General features: G+C 46.6%; 3 protein-coding genes and 1 non-coding gene across 8 annotated transcripts; 1 reads left to right on the plus strand and 3 right to left on the minus strand.

Moving 5' to 3' along the window:
• Positions 1-1,621: 1,621 nt before the first annotated feature.
• LOC101766396 (SUPPRESSOR OF ABI3-5) lies at positions 1,622-9,398 on the plus strand. Of its 5 annotated transcripts, XM_004951737.3 has the most exons (17): positions 1,622-1,870; positions 3,094-3,220; positions 3,416-3,456; positions 3,689-3,880; positions 3,995-4,430; positions 4,521-4,592; positions 4,679-4,771; positions 4,851-4,930; positions 5,300-5,444; positions 5,583-5,667; positions 5,744-5,835; positions 5,911-5,979; positions 6,066-6,236; positions 6,610-6,778; positions 6,926-7,861; positions 8,206-8,396; positions 8,941-9,398. In XM_004951737.3, the coding sequence occupies exons 2-17, from the start codon at positions 3,173-3,175 to the stop codon at positions 9,118-9,120; spliced, it is 3,000 nt and encodes a 999-aa protein (XP_004951794.1). In that variant the 5' UTR covers positions 1,622-1,870; positions 3,094-3,172; the 3' UTR covers positions 9,121-9,398. The 5 variants fall into 5 exon arrangements, with proteins under 5 accessions (XP_004951794.1, XP_004951792.1, XP_004951793.1 ...); XM_004951735.3 differs by having other exon boundaries at positions 3,689-4,430; XM_004951736.4 differs by having other exon boundaries at positions 3,689-4,430; positions 5,303-5,444.
• Positions 9,399-9,658: 260 nt separating this feature from the next.
• Positions 9,659-9,730, minus strand: TRNAD-GUC. The gene has a single exon. It is a non-coding gene; the product is annotated as a tRNA-Asp (tRNA).
• A 2,307-nt stretch (positions 9,731-12,037) lies between these two features.
• On the minus strand, positions 12,038-15,009 carry LOC101767882 (tubulin beta chain). The gene is made up of 3 exons (XM_004951740.3): positions 14,504-15,009; positions 13,344-13,613; positions 12,038-12,943 (listed from the first exon to the last, which is right to left on the minus strand). Exons 1-3 carry the CDS (start codon positions 14,895-14,897, stop codon positions 12,267-12,269), a joined length of 1,341 nt encoding a protein of 446 aa, XP_004951797.1. The 5' UTR covers positions 14,898-15,009; the 3' UTR covers positions 12,038-12,266.
• A 2,428-nt stretch (positions 15,010-17,437) lies between these two features.
• LOC101757613 (putative germin-like protein 2-1) lies at positions 17,438-18,137 on the minus strand. Its single transcript, XM_004954646.3, has one exon. It carries the CDS (start codon positions 18,135-18,137, stop codon positions 17,463-17,465), a length of 675 nt encoding a protein of 224 aa, XP_004954703.3. The 3' UTR covers positions 17,438-17,462.
• Between the last annotated feature and the right edge of the window lie 3,250 nt (positions 18,138-21,387).

The raw sequence follows: 21,387 nt of genomic DNA on the forward strand, positions 1-21,387 counted from the left end.
GCAAACCATCGGTGGAGCGCCTCGTGTGTTTAGACATTGTAGTAGCAATTCTACCTTTCCTCAGAGTATGCACGTTCATAGTTCCATTATTTGTGCTCAGATGCGCTCCTACTTCTTGCACTTGTGTTAACTGAGATGACGTGGCTTCAATTTTATTACTTCTGAACTTGTATCTTCAGACCAAACTGACAACTGGATGGCTCAATATCAGAAAACGAAAAACCTTTAATTCTCAGTATAAGGATAGTTGCAATATTTGTTGACTGTACTACAATTGTTGGGAAAGACTATGATAATTCAGTCACATAGTCACATTAGCTGCAAATATGCAATAGTAGAACTAATAAACAAAGGTCTTTACTGGATCTGCACGTCACCTGACCAAAGGTTCCAGATTTGCAATCCTTGAGGGACTGTATAATTTTTCCCTCAATGTTACGAAATCTGAAGGAAATAACAATGAATTATGTGTGTGGTGCAGGTTAAATTGCTCTGAGGATTTGTGCTGCAGTGAACCAGCTGATTACACAGTAGGAGGGTTGAATTGGCCTCGCGTTTCAAGGTAAAGCTCTTCTTTATAGCATATATAAACAATCAAGTTTTGTTATTTTGGTATGCACCTGTGTCTTCTGTTCTGGAATGATAGGACAAGCTTAGTATTATGTTTGAAATACAGAGATAACTGAAATGTCACGAACATGGATGTATAGTGGCTGGCAACGTGGTAAAGCTCCCTCTAATGAATGGATTGATCAAACAACTGAATTCTTGAATTTTGCATTCTCTTTACTTGATGTGGCTGAAAATGGTACCGTTAAATGTCCCTGTGCCTTGTGTCGGAACTACTTTAGACACAAAAGGCATACTATGGAGCTTCACTTGTGCAAATATGGTTTTAGAGAAGGTTACGAAACATGGACAGAACATGGTGAGAATCTTGTTAGTCTCGATGAGTGTAGCCCTGCAGCTAATGATGAGGGTTTAAATGAAGTTGATCATATGGATCGTATGCTGTCTGATTTGGCTGGAGAATGTTCACCAGTGCTAGATGATGAGCCAACATCCTCCACCCAACGGCTTTGCCTGCATAACCCATTGGAGAAAAATTTAAGGCAGCATGGTCGTGCCTCCTGAGCGTTATGGAGGCTACAGCCTTGGCGCGCCCTGGAGGCGGACGAGGTGCACGAGCTCAATGGCATCCATCATTCTGGGCGAACATCGTCAGGACGGCAGGTGCGACTCCTGCGAGGAGTACTGAATAGGGGAGGATGTGTGGATGACCCACGTCTCCGTCCGGAGTGAGACATCCGATCCAACGCTCGAGTCGTAGCATCATCTTTGTCGTTGGACCATTTGCCGACGAAATAATATGGTTCTTCTGCATCATTCTTGTAATGCCGCTGCAAAAATAGGACCGCCCGGAAGCGCAAATATTGCTGCATGTATTGCGAAATACTATACATCGTGCTATTTATTTTTTCTAAAACAATCGTGTATATTGCGCAAATACTACTTTCTCTTGGTGAAATAAAGAAACATTCGAGCTTGGGGCCCAAGCATGTCGGGCCCACGAAAACTAATTTATGCCAGCCAGCTCGTGTTCGTAAGCATCCCGCACACGCAGACACAGAAAGGGGGAAAAAACCCTGCCCCAATCCCCCGTCCTCTTCCTCGTCAGCGCCCCTCGCCGCCGCCAAACCGCCTCCCGCTCTAGCCACCGAAGCGCCCCAGCCACCCCCCTACCAACTCCCCCCAACGCCGCCGCTGCCACAATCCTCTTCCCCACTCCGCCCCTCCCTCGCGCCGGTATTCGATTGGCGCGAACCGCGAAGCGGAGATCCATCCGGATTTGAATCAATTTCTCCCGTCGGTAAGGAACCCTAGCTCGCTCCGTTGGAATTTTCTCGATCGGTTTAGGTCAGGGAGATCTCTCTCCTAGCTGCGAGGAATCAAATTCGAATTGCTGTTTATTTATCCGCTGCACGGGAGTAGCATATCTAGTCCACGCCGCGGTTCTGATTCGGTTCGATTAGGTCGTTGCGCGGGAGGTCGATCGATCGCGCCTTAGGGGCTTGCGACCCCGAGGTGCGAGCGCAGTTTATTCTTTGCGGAGTCCTCCCCCCGGTAATTTTGCTTTATTCCTCTTGCTAGGGTTTCACGATTCGCTTGCGGTATTGCTTTTGCCCATCAGTTTTGCAGCATTTACTGGTTTATTAGATTGTCAGTGTACGTGCTGTTTCTGTGGATTGCATTATCGAACGACAAGGGCCGTGCTAATTGCTACATTTCATGATGTAACATGTTAGCTTTGCATATGTGAATCAATTTAAGTTGTTAAGACCTGCTGTGAAACAGAATGGGCATTTATTCAATCTGCATATGCTTATCTTTTCGCCCATGCCCAACTTGAAATTGAAATGTCAAGATATGTTTGTTGTCAAGGATTGACTGTATTTTTATTCTCCTTGACAGATTAGCATTTCCTGAGATATATTATTTAGCTATCGGTGGATTGCTAGCACTTAGCTGAATCCACTTACTCCTTATCTTTTGTGCAGTAGGAGGATATAATAACCCCAAAGACATTAGTTATAACCTTTGTGTTGGAGCCAGCCATATGCTTCCACATTTTTATGCTTTATTTCTGAATAGTTGTATGAATTGTATTACTACTGTATCAACTAATACTAATAATCCGGTAAAGTTCCATTACCTGTAAGATTGCTCTTGTCTTAGTGATGATGGTGTACTTCTGGTTTTGTTCTGTGCTCTGTAGCAACAAATGCTAGCATTTTATAACGATGCTTAGACCGACCTGAATTAAGCAATCTCATGAGAATTTTTACTATTTCTTTTTATTTCCAATAAAAATATTCCAGTCCAGGGCCTAAATATCTCATAGCTAATAATTTCATGCCAGAAGTCATAATTTGAAAAATTAGCAGTTGCTTTTAGTGATGTTGGGTAATTTAGCTCAATGAATGTTTTTTGGATGGATTAAACAGCTCAAATTTGAGACTACTATTGGTGGCCATATGTTGGGGTTCCTTTTGGTTATGTGCTTATCTCTATATGTCATGCATTTCTTTACAGGCTACTGAAAAAGTCTGCACCCAAAAGTTTAAAAGGTCACCTAGAACCTGCAGGATAACACAAGTGCTGAATTTTGGAAATGGATCATGGGCGCTATGCTCCACATCATGGATGGGAGAACAACAGTGTAATTGCAGCCTTTTCCTTTACTAACTACCAAGGATGATGAAAATAGCAGATTTATGGCCATGTGGTTGGTCTCTGTGTAACCAGTGTTAGATGTAAAGGAGTTCAAGAAGAGGCCGTTGCTTAAATGGAATGGATTTACCTGCCTGTTCTGTAGGATTTCTTGCTGACTCAACTTATTCTGTTGAATCTACAGGCACCGGATGGGTATGGTGTAATCAATGAGCCAGAATATAGGTAAGCCTAGTCATCCTAATGCTGTGTTAGCTTGTGGTATTCATGTCCTTTGTTCCTGTAAAATGTGTGGTCATAACCCTCTGTATCTAATTTCTCTATTGAGCTTAGATACGTTTTAGTATTGGATTAACTCCTCGACATTATTTTGTTTACCTGTTGTGATTTATGGGCATGCATTTTATATCTTTAGTGCTTTTCCATATCACTATCTTTCTATTAACTTAATTTGCAGGGCTGGTGGGTCCTACAATGGTAGGAGGCCTGTGGATGAAGGCTTTTCTAGAGATTCATATGGAAAGGGTGCATTCTATCAGGATGTACATGACAGAAATATGTATCCACCACCAGCCTCTGTTGGTGCTATGTGGTCTCAGCCTCGGAGGAATCATGACGAGGAATATGCAACTGCCAGAGATCACAGAAGGCATGGCACTGATTATCACAATGATGGAAAACATCATGAGTTTGATTCATACAGAGGAGTTGACAAACTCCGTAATAACTATCATGCTGCTGACAACTACTATGAATCTGGCAGTCGCCGTGATTTTGGTGTTGATAGGAGCAAAAGGATTGGGAGCAGAGAACGTGCGGAGTTTCATGGTGAGTTTGAAGACCGCTACCGCAGTTCTCACCAAAGCAGAGAGAACAGCTATGAGAGAGATCATGAGTATGGGCGCCACAGCTATGATTCAGACTATGAGAGAGGCAGGAGAGATAGTAACTGGAGAAGGCATGACGAGGGTGAACGTGAAAGAAGAGATTTAAGCCGTGAAAGGGACGAAAGTCCATACATGCGCCATAGCCGTTCTCGGTCACGTGGCCATGATGACCGATCAAGATCACGGTCTAGATCAAGATCTCCTCGTGCAAGAAGTCGTGGTCGGAACCAAAGAGATGGTTTTTATGATGATAACCGCTTTGACAGAAGAAGGGAATATGACTGGGATGAAAGGAGGCGTGGTGATTCAGTGGTATGACTATATTAGATACTAGTTACATACATTTGTAGAATTATGTGTTTTGACTTTACAAAGCCATGATTTTTGCATTCATGCTTGCAGGCCCCATCTGCCACTGTTGTTGTCAAGGGATTGTCCCTGAAGACTAATGATGATGACCTATATCAGATTCTTGTACAAGTTCCTCTTCATAAATTGTTACAATGGTTGAAAGTGTATTGTCTGGTTCGTTTTAATCATTCGGGTCTGATCTCTTATAGGCTCAGTGGGGCCCTCTACGCAGTGTGCGTGTGATCAAGGAGCGGAATTCTGGCATGTCTAGGGGATTTGCTTTTATTGACTTCCCTACTGTGGTACTAACCAAACAAGTGTTATTTACATTACTCATTCAGACTTCCATGTACTGTTAACAAAGCTGTATCCTCTCCACAGGAAGCTGCTCGTAGAATGATGGAAGGTACTGCAGAGAATGGCCTTGAAATCGATGGTAGGAATGTGTTCTTTGAGTATAGGTATGTGTGCTTTTCTATTTTGAAACATTGCAAGTTCCTCCTTATATAAAATTGTTCACTGTCAATAAATGAGTATGCAAAGAACAGCTACAATAATTTCTGTTACCACTGTCTCTTAAACAGTTGTGCTTGTGGAACTGCTGTCTTTTCTTGTATCCTTTGTAACCATACCTTTTTAACTTATAACTATACTAGTTAAATTTCTTGTGGGTGGGGTTGATGAAATTGAATAAAACAATTTCCTGTGCTTGAGTGAATCCTCTTGAGCAGTTTTAGTCTCATTCCTTTTGTTTCTTTGTATGTAACCTGGTCATCTATTTATAGATATTGCTTCCAGCTCAATTAATTCTAACACTGTCTTGACTGCAGTAGTAAACCAACTGGGGGGCCTTCTCTTGGACAAGAAAATTTTTCAAGGCCTACATATGGGCACAGGACTGTTGCTGCACCATGTGACTGGATTTGCACTATATGTGGATGTATGAATTTTGCCCGCCGGACCTCCTGTTTTCAGGTTGTGTAGGGCTGCTATTTTTCATACACACTTCTATTCCCCCCTCCGCCCGCTTCTATCTCATCGCATCTTTTAATCTCCTGACCATCCTGATATGCAATGCTCTGGCTAATTGCATGTTTGTTTGTATTTTCTTAGTGCAATGAGCCTCGTACTGAGGATGCTCTACCAGCTGATGCGACAGGTACCACTCCACAGTTTGGGAGAAGGGGATCTGAACTAGGCAAGTTCTGTGCTTCTAATATGGAATTCTGTGAAATGTGTATTGTGCTGCTTTATTTAGATGCTGTTGTTTGCAGGCCCAACTCATGTTTTAGTTGTTCGTGGCCTGGATGAAAATGCTGATGAAGAAATGCTTCGTTATGAATTCGCTAAGCACGCACCAATAAAGGTGAGGAATAAACTAATTGCTTGATTAGATTTCTCTCCTTTTTTCTCGACACAATTTCATGCTATTTCTCTGCAGGATATCCGCCTTGTTCGTGATAAGTTTACTCATGTGTCTAGAGGTTTTGCCTTCGTTCATTTCCATTCAGTAAGTGGTGGTGGTTTTGTGGATACATGAGTTGAGTTTCTCTTTTTGATGTATGCCTGACAATTTTCAACATCCTGTTGTGACAGGTGGAAGATGCTACTAAGGCTCTTGAAGCTACAAATGGGATTACACTGGAGAAAAATGGTGAGGTTTTGCGTGTAGCGTACGCTAAAAGTACACATGGACCTGTATCAGGGGGTTCGCAGTCAAACAGCCTTGCCGCAGCTGCCATTGAGGCTGCATCATTTGCTCAGCAGGTAGTAGCTCCTGTCGCAATGATAGTCTCATGATTAAGCATTTACTGATTAGATATTAGTTCATTCTTTCTGATTTGGTTCTTAGCAAGTTGCACTGTTAAATTTCAAAGATTGGCAATTCTGAAACTATGGAGATTGGGCATATGAAAAATATCACTAGATTTGTTTCTAAAAATACTTTATAATGCTATATGGTATCATTTATTCGTTATAGTAAAAAAAAACAAAGTCAGATTTGAAAATGGCAAGATATCAATTGACAGAATAAAAAAAGGAGAATCTTCATCATGTTCTTATGTTAACAATGGCATATAATTTAGGCAGGTTGTGGACATGTTGCTTACTGTTTTATTTCCTTTGCTTTTTGGACCAGTATGATGCCATAGGTTGGGCTCCAAAAGAGTACAATCCTGATGAAAAACAGAATAGCAACTCGGAGTCTCAAAGAGATGGTTCTGCAGCACAGTCAGGATTTGTTTGGGATGAAAAATCTGGTTACTACTATGATTCTGCCTCTGGATTCTATTATGATGGAAATACTGGTAAGTATGCAAATCTGCTATGTCAATTTTGCTAAACTGTGACTATTTTTTTGGAATATGCTAGAAATCTACTTTGGCAAAGAGCTCTTTACAAATCCTCTGCTGTTGTGGAATTTTTTTCCATTTATTATATTGTGTTTGTTGCAGGCCTTTACTATGATAGTAACTCTGGAGTTTGGTATTCCTACGATCAACAAACTCAACAATATGTACCTTGCAATGACCAAAACAATACTAAAGCAGCTGGGGTTGTGGCCAATGAAAACACAACGACCTCAGATAGTAATACTGGCAAAAAGGTTGTGATTTCTGCACCTGCTGCCACAATTAAACAGAGTGAGAAAACTTCGCTTCCTGATGCTGTTCAAGCTGCTGCAAATGCAGCACTGGCTGCAGAAAAGAGAGAAAAGGAGAAGGCGAAAGAGATCAAGTTGGCCTCAAAAACTAGTCTGATAGCTAATAAGAAGAAGATGAACAATGTCCTAGCTATGTGGAAGCAAAGGAATCAAGAAGGACAGGCTGCACGAATTGTCCTTGGTGACAAAGAACCATCACGTTCTGATGATAAATCTAACCATTCACACAGCGGAACTGGATTCTCTCTGAAAAGCAAGCCGAGTTCTGACTCTGGAAATGTTAAAGATATGAACTCTTCTGCAAGCTATAATTCCTTTGGCCAGGGAACTTCATCGACCCAAATGCTGGATTCAGATGTAAAGCCTAGACCTGTCAGTAACAGTTTAGGAACTACAGTTATGGGTGTTATAAGGGGTTCCACTAGAGGAGTGATCAAGTCGGATACTACATTTCATGCATTATCTGATACTGGGAGTGCCGAGCCCCACACCACTGCAACAACAAGCACGAAGGGCTTAATGACTACTCCTGAGGCACTTGCAACTCCTGCACCCTACAAAACAGATATATCTGCCTTAGTCTCTAATACTTCATCTGGAGTTTCTGGGAGTGGTAAACGTCGGTTTTCTGAGGCACCAGGGCAATCCCAGTACAGAGACCGTGCTGCAGAAAGACGAAATCTGTATGGATCATCGCTTGGCAATGATAGTGTTGGACTAGATTCAAGTAAGAACACACTTTCTTAATTTTTCATCATGCACAATCACAGTCATTTTCCCATCATCATTTCTTGAGCATGAGATTTTACCAATAGCAACATTCGGTCGGTCCAGAAATGTAATTTTCCGTTATTTTCATTCTCACTTTTCTGAGGCTGTGTTGACTGTACGTGCAGTTTTATGGTAGTATATATAGGCTGACCTTATATAGCTGGGAGCTTTTATATTGTCATGCTGATAGTACTGTATTAATTATGAATTCCTTGACCCCACAAACATAATAGGAATGATATTTTAGATTTTACCTGTTCAAGGTTTGTATTGATTTTCTGGAAATTACTTGTTGTCAAGCTGGTGACTATCCGTCCCGAAAGGGTTCAAGTGAGATAGGGTCGATGCCGTTTCCTCCTGGTGTGGGTGAACGCTCTAGTGGTGAAATTAGCAACACTGAAAACTATGAAGTTATCACTGCGGATAGAGCAATCGACGAAAGCAATGTGGGCAACCGCATTCTACGCAACATGGGGTGGCAGGAGGGTCTGGTAAGTTCATCCCCCGCATAATTCTCATTTTGTTGATGCTCTTAGATGGAAGAGTTGTCCCCCCCCCCTCTTATGTTTCTTGTTGGCATTGCAAAATACACTGTAGAGATCAAATTGTTTACAACTTCTATTATAAATTTCAAATTATTTGCACTTTAGAGATATTGGTAAGCTGTTAGTATCAGGTTTCTTATGAGCTGGAAATTATTGTCAGTTCTCAAAGCTTGAGTTCTTGTAGATCCTTTTCAGAATAAGTTAGCAAATGATATCTATGGGTCTTCACTAATACATTCAGAGTGTGTGTGCTTCTTTTGTGTTTATACTATCTACTTGAAAAGGCTTAGGACCACCTGCTTAGGAATCAGAACTTAATGATTCTAGCTCGAGAGAATGCATAGTTTCTTGGGCACAAGAAGTTACTATTTGAATGCAGGGGGAATCAGTATACCGATATTTCCACGAAAACTGTTGTATTGTATTCCTCCTGACGTGAGTGTGCATTGGTATTGTTTTTGTTTCTTGCAACGACTTTGCAAATATCCAGGGTTTGGGAAAGGATGGTAGTGGTATCAAGGAGCCAGTCCAGGCAAAATCCGTTGACGTCAGGGCTGGACTCGGAAGTCAGCAGCGGAAAGCCGATCCGTCGCTGGAGGCCCAAGCCGGAGACAGCTACAAAACCATCATCCAGAAGAAGGCTATTGCAAGATTCAGGGAGATGTCCTAGACTGTTCTCTCTATTCTGTGTTTCTGTTGTCTCATTTTTTGTAGTCCTTTTACTTGTGGTATTTTTTTTGTTTTCCATGGACTGGCACTTTAGTTAGAAACTTAGAATTATGAGTGTTTAATCCTCCAAATGTGCACATTCTGTATCTTACTATGTGCTGGTGTGACTGATCAGTTGAAGTGCTATGATGTAGCAGTACTAGAACTTCCATGCGAACATCTCTCTCATCCTGTCACAAGTTGTTCCAATTTATGAAGTTTCTCTAGTATTTTCAGTTTTGTGAGGGGTTGTTAAAATATTTTTCACTGATGCCTCTTTTCCTACATAATCTTGTAGTCTTAAGATTACTGGAAGGACCACGAGTTGGTTGCTGTACATCTTTCTGATGGCAGTTGGAAATCTTGCAACTGATTAGCGCGTAGAGGAAGTGATCTATGGCCACCGAAGTTTAGCTCTCGCTGGCATTCTCCGTCATCCGATGACGGGTGTCCCGCGTCCGAGTCGGAACTCGCAAACAAAAAGTGTAAAGGAAAAAAAACGCCGTTGCCGGGGATCGAACCCGGGTCACCCGCGTGACAGGCGGGAATACTCACCACTATACTACAACGACTTCGATGCTACCGATTTGCATGCCATCTATAAAACCGTGTAATTCTACGCAACAAATCGATTATAAGGAAAGACTCCGGAACAAATACGTAGAATTCGAAACGCGATCGGACCCGGCTCTTCCACAGTTTCACGTAACCTTAATACACGGCGACGACAGGGAGGGGCAAAGCGATCGGAAACACGGCGGGCGACATGGAACATCCCCGGGCTCGTTGCGACGGCTGCGGCGGCAACCTGGAGCCCTGGGGGGAGGGCCCCGTCATCTTCGACTGCTTCCACGCCCTGCACGCCGCGTGCGCCAGCGGGAGCGACGCCTGCCCTTGCTGCCGCACGCCGCGGACGCGCCCGGCCGCTACGCCGGAAGCGGAAGCGGGTGCTGGTGGGGCCGCCTCATCCTCGCCGCCAGACAGCTCCGTGGCGGGTGACATGAGGAGCAACGGCGACCCCTCCGCCAGCGTGGGGGAGGACCCGCCGGTGATCCAGTGCGACGTCTGCGGCGGCCTGTTCAGACCCACGGAGACCGGCTTCTGGAGAGACCAGTGCCCGCATAGCATCCTGCGGGGGATGAACCGGGGGAGAGTGGAACTGCGATGCGCCCCCGGCTCGCCGACCTGGTCCTGGTCCTCCTTCGGCTCGCCCGAGCGGTCGCCGTCGCCCTCCGACATCGACGAGTTTGGGCAGCCACCGGCGGCGACGGCCATCCCCACCGCTCCATCTCGGTACTCCGACACGGTGCCGTTTGGACAGCCACCTCCGGCGCCGGCGCACCCCTTCCAGCCGCCGCCGCAGCAGCCGCCGGCCCAGTTTGCGCCGCCGCCATCCATGTACCAGCAGTACCCCCACCCGGACCTGTTTGGACCGCCGCCATACTTCTACCGACCGTTGCCGCCGCCGCATTACCACTTCCAGACAAGCACGTTTGAGTATCAGCAGCAGCCGCCGCCACCGCCTCCGGCGTGTTTCGCGTACGCGCCGGCGGCGGCTGTGTCGCCATCCTGCGCGGCCTGCGGCGGCGCCGTGGTCCGCGGCCAGACGGCCGTCACGTCCCAGTGCAACCACACGTTCCACTTCCGCTGCTTCGCCGGCAGCGTGCACGCGTGCCCCGCCTGCGGCGCGCAGTGGAGCGACGTGGGGCCCGCGATACCGCCGCCATCGATCGATACTGACAGAGCCGGCGGAGCCGCACCTCCGATGAGCCTCTGAGAGTAAATGTACCTGAACATGCAGTAGTGTACGCCGCCGTGTAAGTGCTGGCGTGTTCCTATTGTGCATCGAGTGCACGTTCTGGAGTTAGATATTCGTGTGTGTGTGTGTGTGTGTGTGTGTGTGTGTGTGTGTGTGTGTGTGTGTGTGTGTTATATGGATTATTCCCTATATAGGTCAGTTTTTGTTCTCTCGGAAAAAAAAAACAAGATTCCATTTTTCAGTTGGTGCTGTCGGAACGATCAATGTTTTACTTGGCCAAACGGGTTGTGTCATTGAATCGTGGCACTTGTTCATGTTCGGATGAGCCGTACGTGAGCCCAAAAAAAAAAGAAAAATGGACCATGTTACTTTCTTCATAAAGCCCTTATCGTTTATTTGTAATCCAATTCTTATCGCGCGAGGTAGCAGCTTCGCGGCGCCAGTGCACGCCAAGGCTCCCGGCGCGGCTGTTCGATCTCGCCACAGTGCTCGACGCCAGCAGGCCACGTGCTTCGTCATCGACAACCTCGGTCCCGGCGATCGGCTCAGCGCCGTGGCACCCTCGTGCGGCGGCGCGTCGCGTTGTCCGGCTGACGCGCATGTCGGACGCCGGGACGGCCACGGACAAGCGCGCCGTGGAATCCCTCACCGCCGACGTTGGAGACGATCTTGGGTTCGCCACCGTGGTGCTCGACGGCAGCCTTCTCTCTTATCACCCTGATCAAAGCCGTTGGTGTGTCAAGCGGCATCGCCTTGTTCAAGCGCGTTCTGATTGTCGATTGAGGCCGACCACACCGTTGGTGGCGTCGCCAAGGAAAGTGCCATAATTCGGCGCTGGCAAATCATCGCGTGTAGGATAGGCGAACCGCAAACGTATGGTAGGATCATCACCTGACGAAGATCGTGAGGATGAAGCGCGCAGGGTTTGGTACCTTGGTTTAGTCTAGCTCCTCAGTTTAACTATGGCTTGTTTATCTCCAGATGTATCATGTATGTGCTAATGGCTAAGTGCTTTTATGGATAGGAGTTAACTGAAAAAGAACTGTGCAAGCTGACCGGTTCGAATCCAAATTCTGCTGCTTAATGCTCCACAGCTGCATATACCCAACAAAAGCAACACTGAACAAGCACAGCAAAAGGTACTAAAATATAGAATCCAGCTACTATCAAATTACACTTGCATGATCTAATAGTAATTAGGTCCACAGTTAAAACTAATCTCACAGTTTTGCAGCAGCAGCATCAAACCCATCAACACAAGCAATCTAAAGGCACCGCAACTCCACAAGCACCAGATTAACACCAACAATAATAGCAACACAATCCAACATGGCCCCCGGGCCGGTGGCTTAGGCAGCCACGTCCTCTTCCTCCTCGTCCTCGTAGTCTTCCTCCTCGTCGGCCGTCGCGTCCTGGTACTGCTGGTACTCAGCCACCAGGTCGTTCATGTTGCTCTCGGCCTCGGTGAACTCCATCTCGTCCATGCCCTCCCCGGTGTACCAGTGCAAGAAGGCCTTGCGCCGGAACATGGCCGTGAACTGCTCGCTCACGCGGCGGAACATCTCCTGGATCGAGGTGGAGTTGCCGATGAACGTGGACGCCATCTTCAGGCCTCTGGGGGGGATGTCGCACACGCTCGACTTCACGTTGTTCGGGATCCACTCCACGAAGTAGGACGAGTTCTTGTTCTGCACGTTCAACATCTGCTCGTCCACCTCCTTGGTGCTCATCTTCCCACGGAACATGGCCGAGGCCGTCAGGTAGCGCCCATGACGTGGGTCGGCTGCGCACATCATGTTCTTGGCGTCCCACATCTGCTGGGTCAGCTCGGGGACGGTGAGGGCACGGTACTGCTGGGATCCCCTTGAGGTCAAGGGTGCAAAGCCAACCATGAAGAAATGGAGGCGAGGGAAGGGTATCAAGTTGACTGCAAGCTTCCGGAGGTCAGAGTTCAGCTGGCCTGGGAACCGCAGGCAGCAAGTAACACCACTCATGGTTGCAGAGATGAGATGGTTCAGATCACCAACTGGAACAGCAGAAAGAGGCAAGAGTCAGATTCATATCTAAATGGCAGAAACAACTGTGTGTGAAACAAGGCAGGAAAGCATGAAATAATTGCCTCAAGGTATTAAAGTGTATTCTGCACTACATGCAAAATTTTGAACAGATAGAGGCGTCAAAATGCTAGTGAAATGCATGTGCCCAACATTCACATTAATTCAACAAGCAGTGCATTGCAATAAATATGTAGCAATGGCAAACAAGGACCAGTAATTCATTACAGCATCACAGGGGATAGATTTGTATCACAGCATTTCACATGGAGATGGCTACAATCCACTCTCCCGTAGCATGATATGAAATCAATGAGCAATAAATACTGAATCTGGGTACAGGAACTGAGCAAAGTAGCAATGCAAACTTACAGGTGGGTGTAGCAAGTTTCAGAGTGCGGAAGCAGATGTCGTAAAGAGCTTCATTGTCAAGGACCATGCACTCATCAGCATTCTCAACAAGTTGATGAACAGAGAGTGTAGCATTGTAAGGTTCTACCACAGTATCAGACACCTTCGGTGATGGGAAAACTGAGAATGTCAACATCATCCTATCTGGGTACTCCTCCCTGATTTTTGAGATGAGCAGGGTGCCCATACCAGAGCCAGTACCTCCACCCAATGAGTGGCAAACCTGAAATCCTGCAGAAGAAAACAAAAAAGATTATTTCAGATACGATTTCATAGCTGGAGCACGTATAAATTAAAAGGATAGCAACATATACGATAATGGAGATCCTAGTTGCAACACCCTAACATGAATCCCAAGCACATATCCTTCGGAACCACTAGCCAAGATGAGTTGAAAACCATTTTGCTGGCCTGACAAATGGATTTTCTCATAGGCACAGCATTTGCACGATTTTCATACATAGTGAAATATGAGTATCAGATAAGTCCAACAGAACCAACCTAAAGAAAATAAGTTAACAGTTGATTTAGAAACCTTACACAACCAGGAACCAGCAACAGAGTTTGAATACAGATTGCAAGGAAAACTTTTGCAATTACTCATCAGTTATATGAGTTCACATCTCTATAGTCAAATGGCATAATAAAGCCTTGTTAGTAGCACGCGAGAGCCACCGAGCAGAACAACAGTGGCCAAATTTGTGGTTGAGGATCATGACAATAAAGTCTAACCATGCAAGTAGAAATGCCATATTAAATGCCCTGAACACAACAAGCTTACTGCTAGCTACCAGAACCACTCGAGCAATTACAGAATAAACTGGATCTCGGTACTTTCAACCGCATAGCACTGCACGGCAAACACTAATCCGTGGAAACCGAGCCACGCATTTCATCCAAGCACGGGAATAAATTGAATGCATTCACAAAAATAACGGGGAAACCGCACAAACAATTGGCTAGATCTACAAGCCGTGAACCACAACATTGCAACTTATCACTCTTATGACCTCATAAAAATGCACTAGATCCGCACGCTGACAACCCCCAAATCGCGCCGAATTTACGAGCATTTCCAACGGAACGAACAGATCTACGAGGAGAAGGGCAGCAAACATTACCTTGGAGGCAGTCGCAGTTCTCGGCCTCCTTGCGGACGACGTCGAGGACGGAGTCGATGAGCTCGGCGCCCTCGGTGTAGTGTCCCTTGGCCCAGTTGTTCCCGGCCCCGGACTGGCCGAAGACGAAGTTGTCGGGGCGGAAGATCTGGCCGTAGGGGCCCGAGCGGACGGAGTCCATGGTGCCGGGCTCGAGGTCCATGAGCACGGCGCGCGGGACGAACCGCCCCCCGCTGGCCTCGTTGTAGTAGACGTTGATGCGCTCGAGCTGGAGGTCGGAGTCGCCGGCGTACTTGCCCGTGTGGTCGATGCCGTGCTCGTCGCAGATCACCTCCCAGAACTTGGCCCCGATCTGGTTCCCGCACTGCCCGCCCTGGATGTGCAGGATCTCCCTCATGGCGGCGGCGGAGGTGGGGGACGGCGGCGGCGAGGTGGTGCGGGCGCTAGGGTTGCGGCGAGCTGGGAGGCGGAGGAGGAGGAGGCGCGCGGTTGGGGGGGTGGGAAACGAGGGGAGCGGGTGGGAGGGTGTTTTATTGGGGAGGCGTGAGGGGGGGGCCTCCTGCGCGTGAGGTGTGAGGCCGGGCAAGGAATTTGAAATTTGCTTGGAGGAGGGGGATTTTGTTTGGGCGGTGACAACAGAGTTCTTTTTTTATTTCAAAAAATTATTTGTTATTCATTTATGTTAATATAGAGCTAATTTTTTCCTAAATTCCTTTCGGAACCAAGGGCAAGTTCATTCAAGACGATTGTAGTTTGTTAGTGCTCCCCCCATTTAAAAATAATTTCCATAATCGAACTACGTCATGACAGTATATTTTCCTATTGACTTAATTAAAGTTAGAGGAATTTAACCAAACCAAAGTACCTTACGTTTTTTAACCATCAACACACTATTAATATTATGTGCGTTTGTAAAAAAAGGAGCTTTTCTTAGGTAAAAGTATAATAAATTATAAGATGTATGACATGTGTGACAACCTTAAGTAAAATCCTGCTTAAGTAAAATCCTGCTGGCTCAATATCTCGAGGTGTCCATAGAGCTAAGGTTGTATGCATGTATTTAAAAAAAATTGAAATTCCTTTCGGAAATTTGCTTAGAGGTGGATTTTTGTTCGTGCGGTGCCGAGTTCTTTTTATTTAAAAATGATTTGCTATTCATTTATGTTAATATAGAGCCATTTTTTCCAAATTCCTTTCGGAAACAAGGGCAAGTTCATTCTAGACAATTTGTAGTTTGTTAGTGCTCCCTCCATTAACAAATATAATATACTTAATTTTTTTCAAAATCGGACTACGTCATGACAATAATTTTTTTTTATACACTTAAATAAAGTTAACCATCAACACATTATTAGTATATGTGCGTTTGTAAAAAAAATAAGAAGCTTTTCTTAGGCAAAGGTATAATAAATTATAAGATGCATGACATATGGTAAATCACATATGACTACCTTAAGCGAATCTTTCGATCTCTCGTAGATGTTCATAAAACTGCGTGCATGTATTTATAAGGGTGCGTGTATCGTCAGTCATCCGGCTGCAGAAGATCTCGACCCAATTAGCCATCATCATCAGTCAGTGGTAGCAGATGGGCGGCTTTCAAGAGCAAGCAAACCACAGGCTTGTGGTGTGGGTGTTCCCAACAGCCGCCGGTGTCAATTGCCATGTCCTGTTCTTATCCTGGAAGACGACGGGTCGATGGGTCCGAGAGAATAAAACGGATAAGATATCTAATCTCAACATCACGCGGTGGTTGCAGGCTTGATTATACCTTTGCCCAATGTGTAATGTGTCACTGTGTCCCCGAGGCTGGTGATGCACTGATGCCTGATTGGTCCGAACCTTTGCGAGCTCGACGAGCCAGCGCGAGAGCGGTTAGCATGCACGCTCACCTGCCTTCCCAACTCGTCTGGAGGGAGAACTGGATGAACTGATGATGGAGGGCCAGACCTGCCGCGCGTGCTCGGGCCCTGCTGGTGCTCGCCACATGAGCGAGCCACGCTGGCCCAGACGGGGAGGACCAACGGGCCCATTCGCGTGCGCGCCCGCTGACAGCGGAGATCCACATGTCGTGTGAGCTGTCGTCCAGTGCTTACTTATCCTCGGATCTTAGGGGACATTTTCTTCCACAGACTTATTTTTAGCACGTGTCACATCGAATGTTTAGATACTAATTAGGAGTATTAAATGTAGATTATTTACAAAACCCATTACATAAGTGGAGGCTAAACGGCGAGACGAATCTATTAAGCCTAATTAAGCCTAATTAATCCATCATTAGCAAATGTTTACTGTAGCAACACATTGTCAAATCATGGACTAATTAGGCTTAATAGATTCGTCTCGCCGTTTAGATTCGTCTTATGTAATGGGTTTTGTAAATAGTCTACGTTTAATACTCCTAATTAGTATCTAAACATTCGATATGACGGGTGCTAAAAATAAATCAGTGGAAGAAAACAGGGCCTTACTCGCCACGATTCAGAATGCTTGGGTGTTTTAACTACAGGTGCGCGTGTCCATTACCTAGTCATCGCAAGAATAATGCTACAAAATACCCATTAGGCGTGATTATTGTCTCGGCCCATCCCGAACACGCCCCGGCCCAAGAGGTTTGCTGGTTACATGACATGCCAGTCTCTGTGACTCTGTCCAGTTTTTGAACTTTGAAGAGCGTCGATTAAACTCAAAATTCCACACTGCGTTGGTGGAATGAATGGAAATACAATACGTGTAGCATCGGCGACACAAAAGACAGTAGAAACGAGGACAACATTTTTTAAAAAATATAAAACTATAACTACAAAGTTTCAAAGAAGATGGCAACTTCTAGCGGGAAAAGTAAATTATTTTCGAAGCCTCGAAGGGCAGGGATTAAATACACACAACAAGAATGGGAAAAAAAATACGAGCACGTATGCAATAATACAGGCAGGGAGACAATTAATTACTAGCTCGTCCGTTACTTCTTCGTAGCGAACTGCGCCTTGATCCTCTGCAAGGTGGCCGCGTCGATCCTGAACGCCTTGGCGAGCACGTCGTCGTCGACGGCGGGGTTGGCGCCGAAGAGCGAGTCTGCGACGCGGACGAGCCCTGGGTTCTGGCTGCTGAGGCCGGCGATCCCCACGGCGGGTCGGTCGCCGCAGTTGAACTCGAAGTGTACGAGCCCCCTGGGGAACACGAACGCGTCGCCCACGGACAGCACCCTGGCGAAGAGCGTCCCGTCGGCGGCGAGGAAGCCCGCGCGCATCTCGCCCTCGACGACGGTGAGCACCTCGGCGGCGCGCGGGTGCGTGTGCGGCGGGTTGAGCCCGCCCGGGGCCAGGTCGAGGCGCGCCATCGAGACGCCGCCCAGCGAGTTGAGGCCCGGGACCGCGCGCGCGTCCACGAGGGTCACCCTGGAGCCGAACGCGTTGGACGTGTCGCCGGCGACGTGGAGGCCGGCGAAGGCGAAGTCGCCGGCCGTCACTTGCGACGGGTCCTTGCACACGTGCCCGTTCACGAACACTGCATCAGAAGAGGTGTCGGCGACGCAGAAGTCCTGGAGAGGGCTCGGGTCGTAGGCGAGAGCCAGGGGAGACGCCATTGCTACTGCAACAAGAAGAGCAAGCAGGACGAGCTCGAAGGACCTTGCCATGGCTGCCTGCTTGACTACGAGTCCACGAACTTCTAGAGAAGCTCGTCGAGTTATCAATGCGCGAGCTGCATTGAGGTACTAGATGAGCCGGTGAAGAGGGAGAGCAGAGGCATGGAGGACGTGAACATATAGCCGTGAGGCTGCATGGTGCTGCACACAGCGCGTGTTTGTCTGGAAGCTCTGTGCTGGACGCACGAGCTGCTCGGCCTGCAGGGCGCGATTGGACGCGCTGGACGAGATAAAGCTGCGACCGGGTCCTGTGTGAGACTACTGAGACTCTTGCGCTCCGGCCGGCGAGGCGCTAATCATCCGGCACGGTGGGATAACGAGAAGATTAAGAATTCGCGCGCCCGCAAACCGACGGGGTCACTCCATCGTGGACTTGATGTGACGGACCGACCCAGTCTTCTAGTCCATATGATTGTCATCGGCCGGGCAGCAGGTTGATGGGGTCTCGTCTCGTGCGTCCGGGACAGCAATTTGCGAAACAGGGTGACGCAAACCGATTGGCTGCGATTGTTGAGCTGATTAAGATGGTGCAGGCCGGCACCAGCTGTCCATGCATGTTTCCATATTCTTTTTTTAAAAAGACAAGCAGGAGCACTGCTAATTCATATAAGAAGGAAAGCATGCAAATTTTATATATGGTTTAATATTACATAAATGAACAACAAACTCACAGGTAGACATTAGATTCCTCTCAAGATAAAAATTTGGTGTATAAAGATTCCTCTCAAGATAAAATTTCTTATGTGGTATCTTAAAAGGGAAGTGATCCTCACAAAAGATAATTTAGCTAGAAAGAATTGGAACGGGAGTAAAGCTCGCTGTTTTTTAGTAAGTTGGAAACTATCCAACATCTGTTTTTCGAATGTCATTATGCAAAATTTCTACAGCGTGCAATTCACGTTGTGTTAGGTATACCACCACCGGTAAACTCAGACCATCTGTTTACTAGTTGGTCTAAGCAGGGGTGACACAAGCACAATGAAATGTTATTGATAGGAGCCACTGCTATATGTTGGGCAATTTGATTCACAAGGAATGATATTGTGTCTAACAATTGCAGACAAAAACTTTTTTGGAGGTGCTTTTCATGGGGACACATTGACTTCAGTTCTGGGCTCTGTTGCAGCACATTGACGACTAAAGGGAGCGGCTTGTCGAGGCATGCCAGCTTCTAGAGTCTAGAGCCATGTTGTTTTTCGCATCCCACGGATGGCCTTTCATCTTGTGTATTGGTTAATTATATTAAACATAATGTGGTTTAAACTCTGAGTGTGCTTGTAAAAATCACGGACTGATACCTCTTTCTGAGGGTTTTGAAGCCGGAACATTTTCCATTATCTAAAAAAGGTGGACATTAGATTCCTAAGAAACTAAAAAGGCTCCAACTTGCTCTTGAATAAGATTCTGGGTGTATAAGAAATTGTCATGTATACTTCTCCTCTTTATGAAGGCACTCTGATTTCTGGAAACAACCTCATTTAGATGGAGAGCTAATCTATTGGAGAGCAACTTTGAGATGATTTTGGCTACACTTCTTGTTAGGCTAGTTGGTATATAGTCTGAAACTCTTTTTGAGTCAGCCGATTTTGGGACGAGGACAATATGTGCAGTGTTTAGCAAGTTGAAGTGCTGAGCAAAGAAATAGTTTACTGCCTCAATAAGGTCTCCTTTTATAGTGCCCCAATTGCATTTGAAGAACCTGCCGATGAAGCTATCTGGGCCTGGTGCTTTCTCAGATTGCATATTCATTACTACATCCTTCAACTGTTAAATTTCAGAGGTGGTCAAAAAGGTCGAGAAAAAGGAGGGGAGAAGGAAAACGCCCCAGGACTCGAAATCATGATGTGCCACCTCGTGCCTTGATCGGAGGCGCAACCAATTCGTGGTTGCGGTCCCAGATCGCCCAGCGCCACATTAAAAAGGGGGGACCCGGCTGGTTTTTTGAGCTGACCAACGAACGTCAAAAACCACGCACGCCCCCTAACATTGCCACCCCGATCCCAGCAGCGCTGAAGCCATCTGAAGGTGCCGCCGTTCTACTCTCGCAGTCCCTGGCCAGTCAAGGTGGAGGCCAAAAGGAGGACGCGATCTCCACCGAGCTGGTACAACTATGGCGACTGCATCCCCAGCTTCGTCCCCAACTCTAATGGCTGGGTCATTGCACAATGTTGCCCTGGTTGTGCTTCTGACTAATCGCTTAAGTTATTTCATGTTTGGGTGTCAATGATCCTGTTTAGTTAGGTTAAGCAATGTAGATTCCTACATCAACTCCTCTATAGTGAAAGGCTCCTCCAAGTGTTGTAGATCTCTTCGTTATAGTTGTACCCTCTCCCAGTTTAAGGAAGTGTCCCTAGCATCCAAGACACCAAGCAATTTTTTGAAATGATCATGCACTACTGGGGAATCAACGTTTAGTACCGGTTGGGAAACCCCTTTACTACCAGTTTCACAACCGGTATTGGTAGTTCGGTACTAAAGGGGCACCTTTAGTACCGGTTGAAATAACCGGTACTAAAGGGTATTAAAAAATTAAAAAAAGGAAATCCTCGCCAACCCCGCCGGCCCTCGCCGCCCACCTCCCGCCAGTTGCACCACCTCCTGTCAGTTCTTTGCCGAGTGTATTCGCTAACACTCGGGAAAGCTCCACGTATTTGCCGAGTGAGCTCCACACACACCCTTCATGGAAAGCTCCACGTATTTGCCGTGTGCCTCAAGGCCGACACTCGGCAAAGCTCCACGTGTTTGCCGAGTGTCTGCCATCTGGCACTCGGCAAACCTGCCGTTAACTTGGACACCGTCACCGTTGTTGTCGCCAAGTGTGTTTTTGGCCGTCAGGAAAACGTTTGCCGAGTGCACAAGGTTTGACACTCAGCAAACATCTGTTTGCCGACTGAAAATTTGCCGTGTGCTGTATGCCTAGTGTTACACTCGGCAAACAGTTTGCCGAGTGTTTTTGGGTCTTCGCCGAGTGCCTGTGGCACTCGGCAACTTTACTGTTTCCCTAGTGAAGACACATCTCATATCACAGATGTGATGTACAAGACTTATATGTGAATGACACTGTCGTCATACATGTGCCCCCAAGATGTTCTTTAATGAAATCGGGAGCGGATCTCAAGGTACACCAGGTAGGTCACAGCATAAACTAACGAATCGGCTCATCCCACCGTGCCGGGCCAGTAAAAAGAAAGTTGACATCCAAAATGGTCCCGGTATGCATGTATACCTACGAAACCACGCT

The sequence above is a fragment of the Setaria italica genome, chromosome I (genome assembly GCF_000263155.2).
Source record: "Setaria italica strain Yugu1 chromosome I, Setaria_italica_v2.0, whole genome shotgun sequence".
In the NCBI taxonomy this organism is placed as follows: Eukaryota; Viridiplantae; Streptophyta; class Magnoliopsida; order Poales; family Poaceae; genus Setaria; species Setaria italica.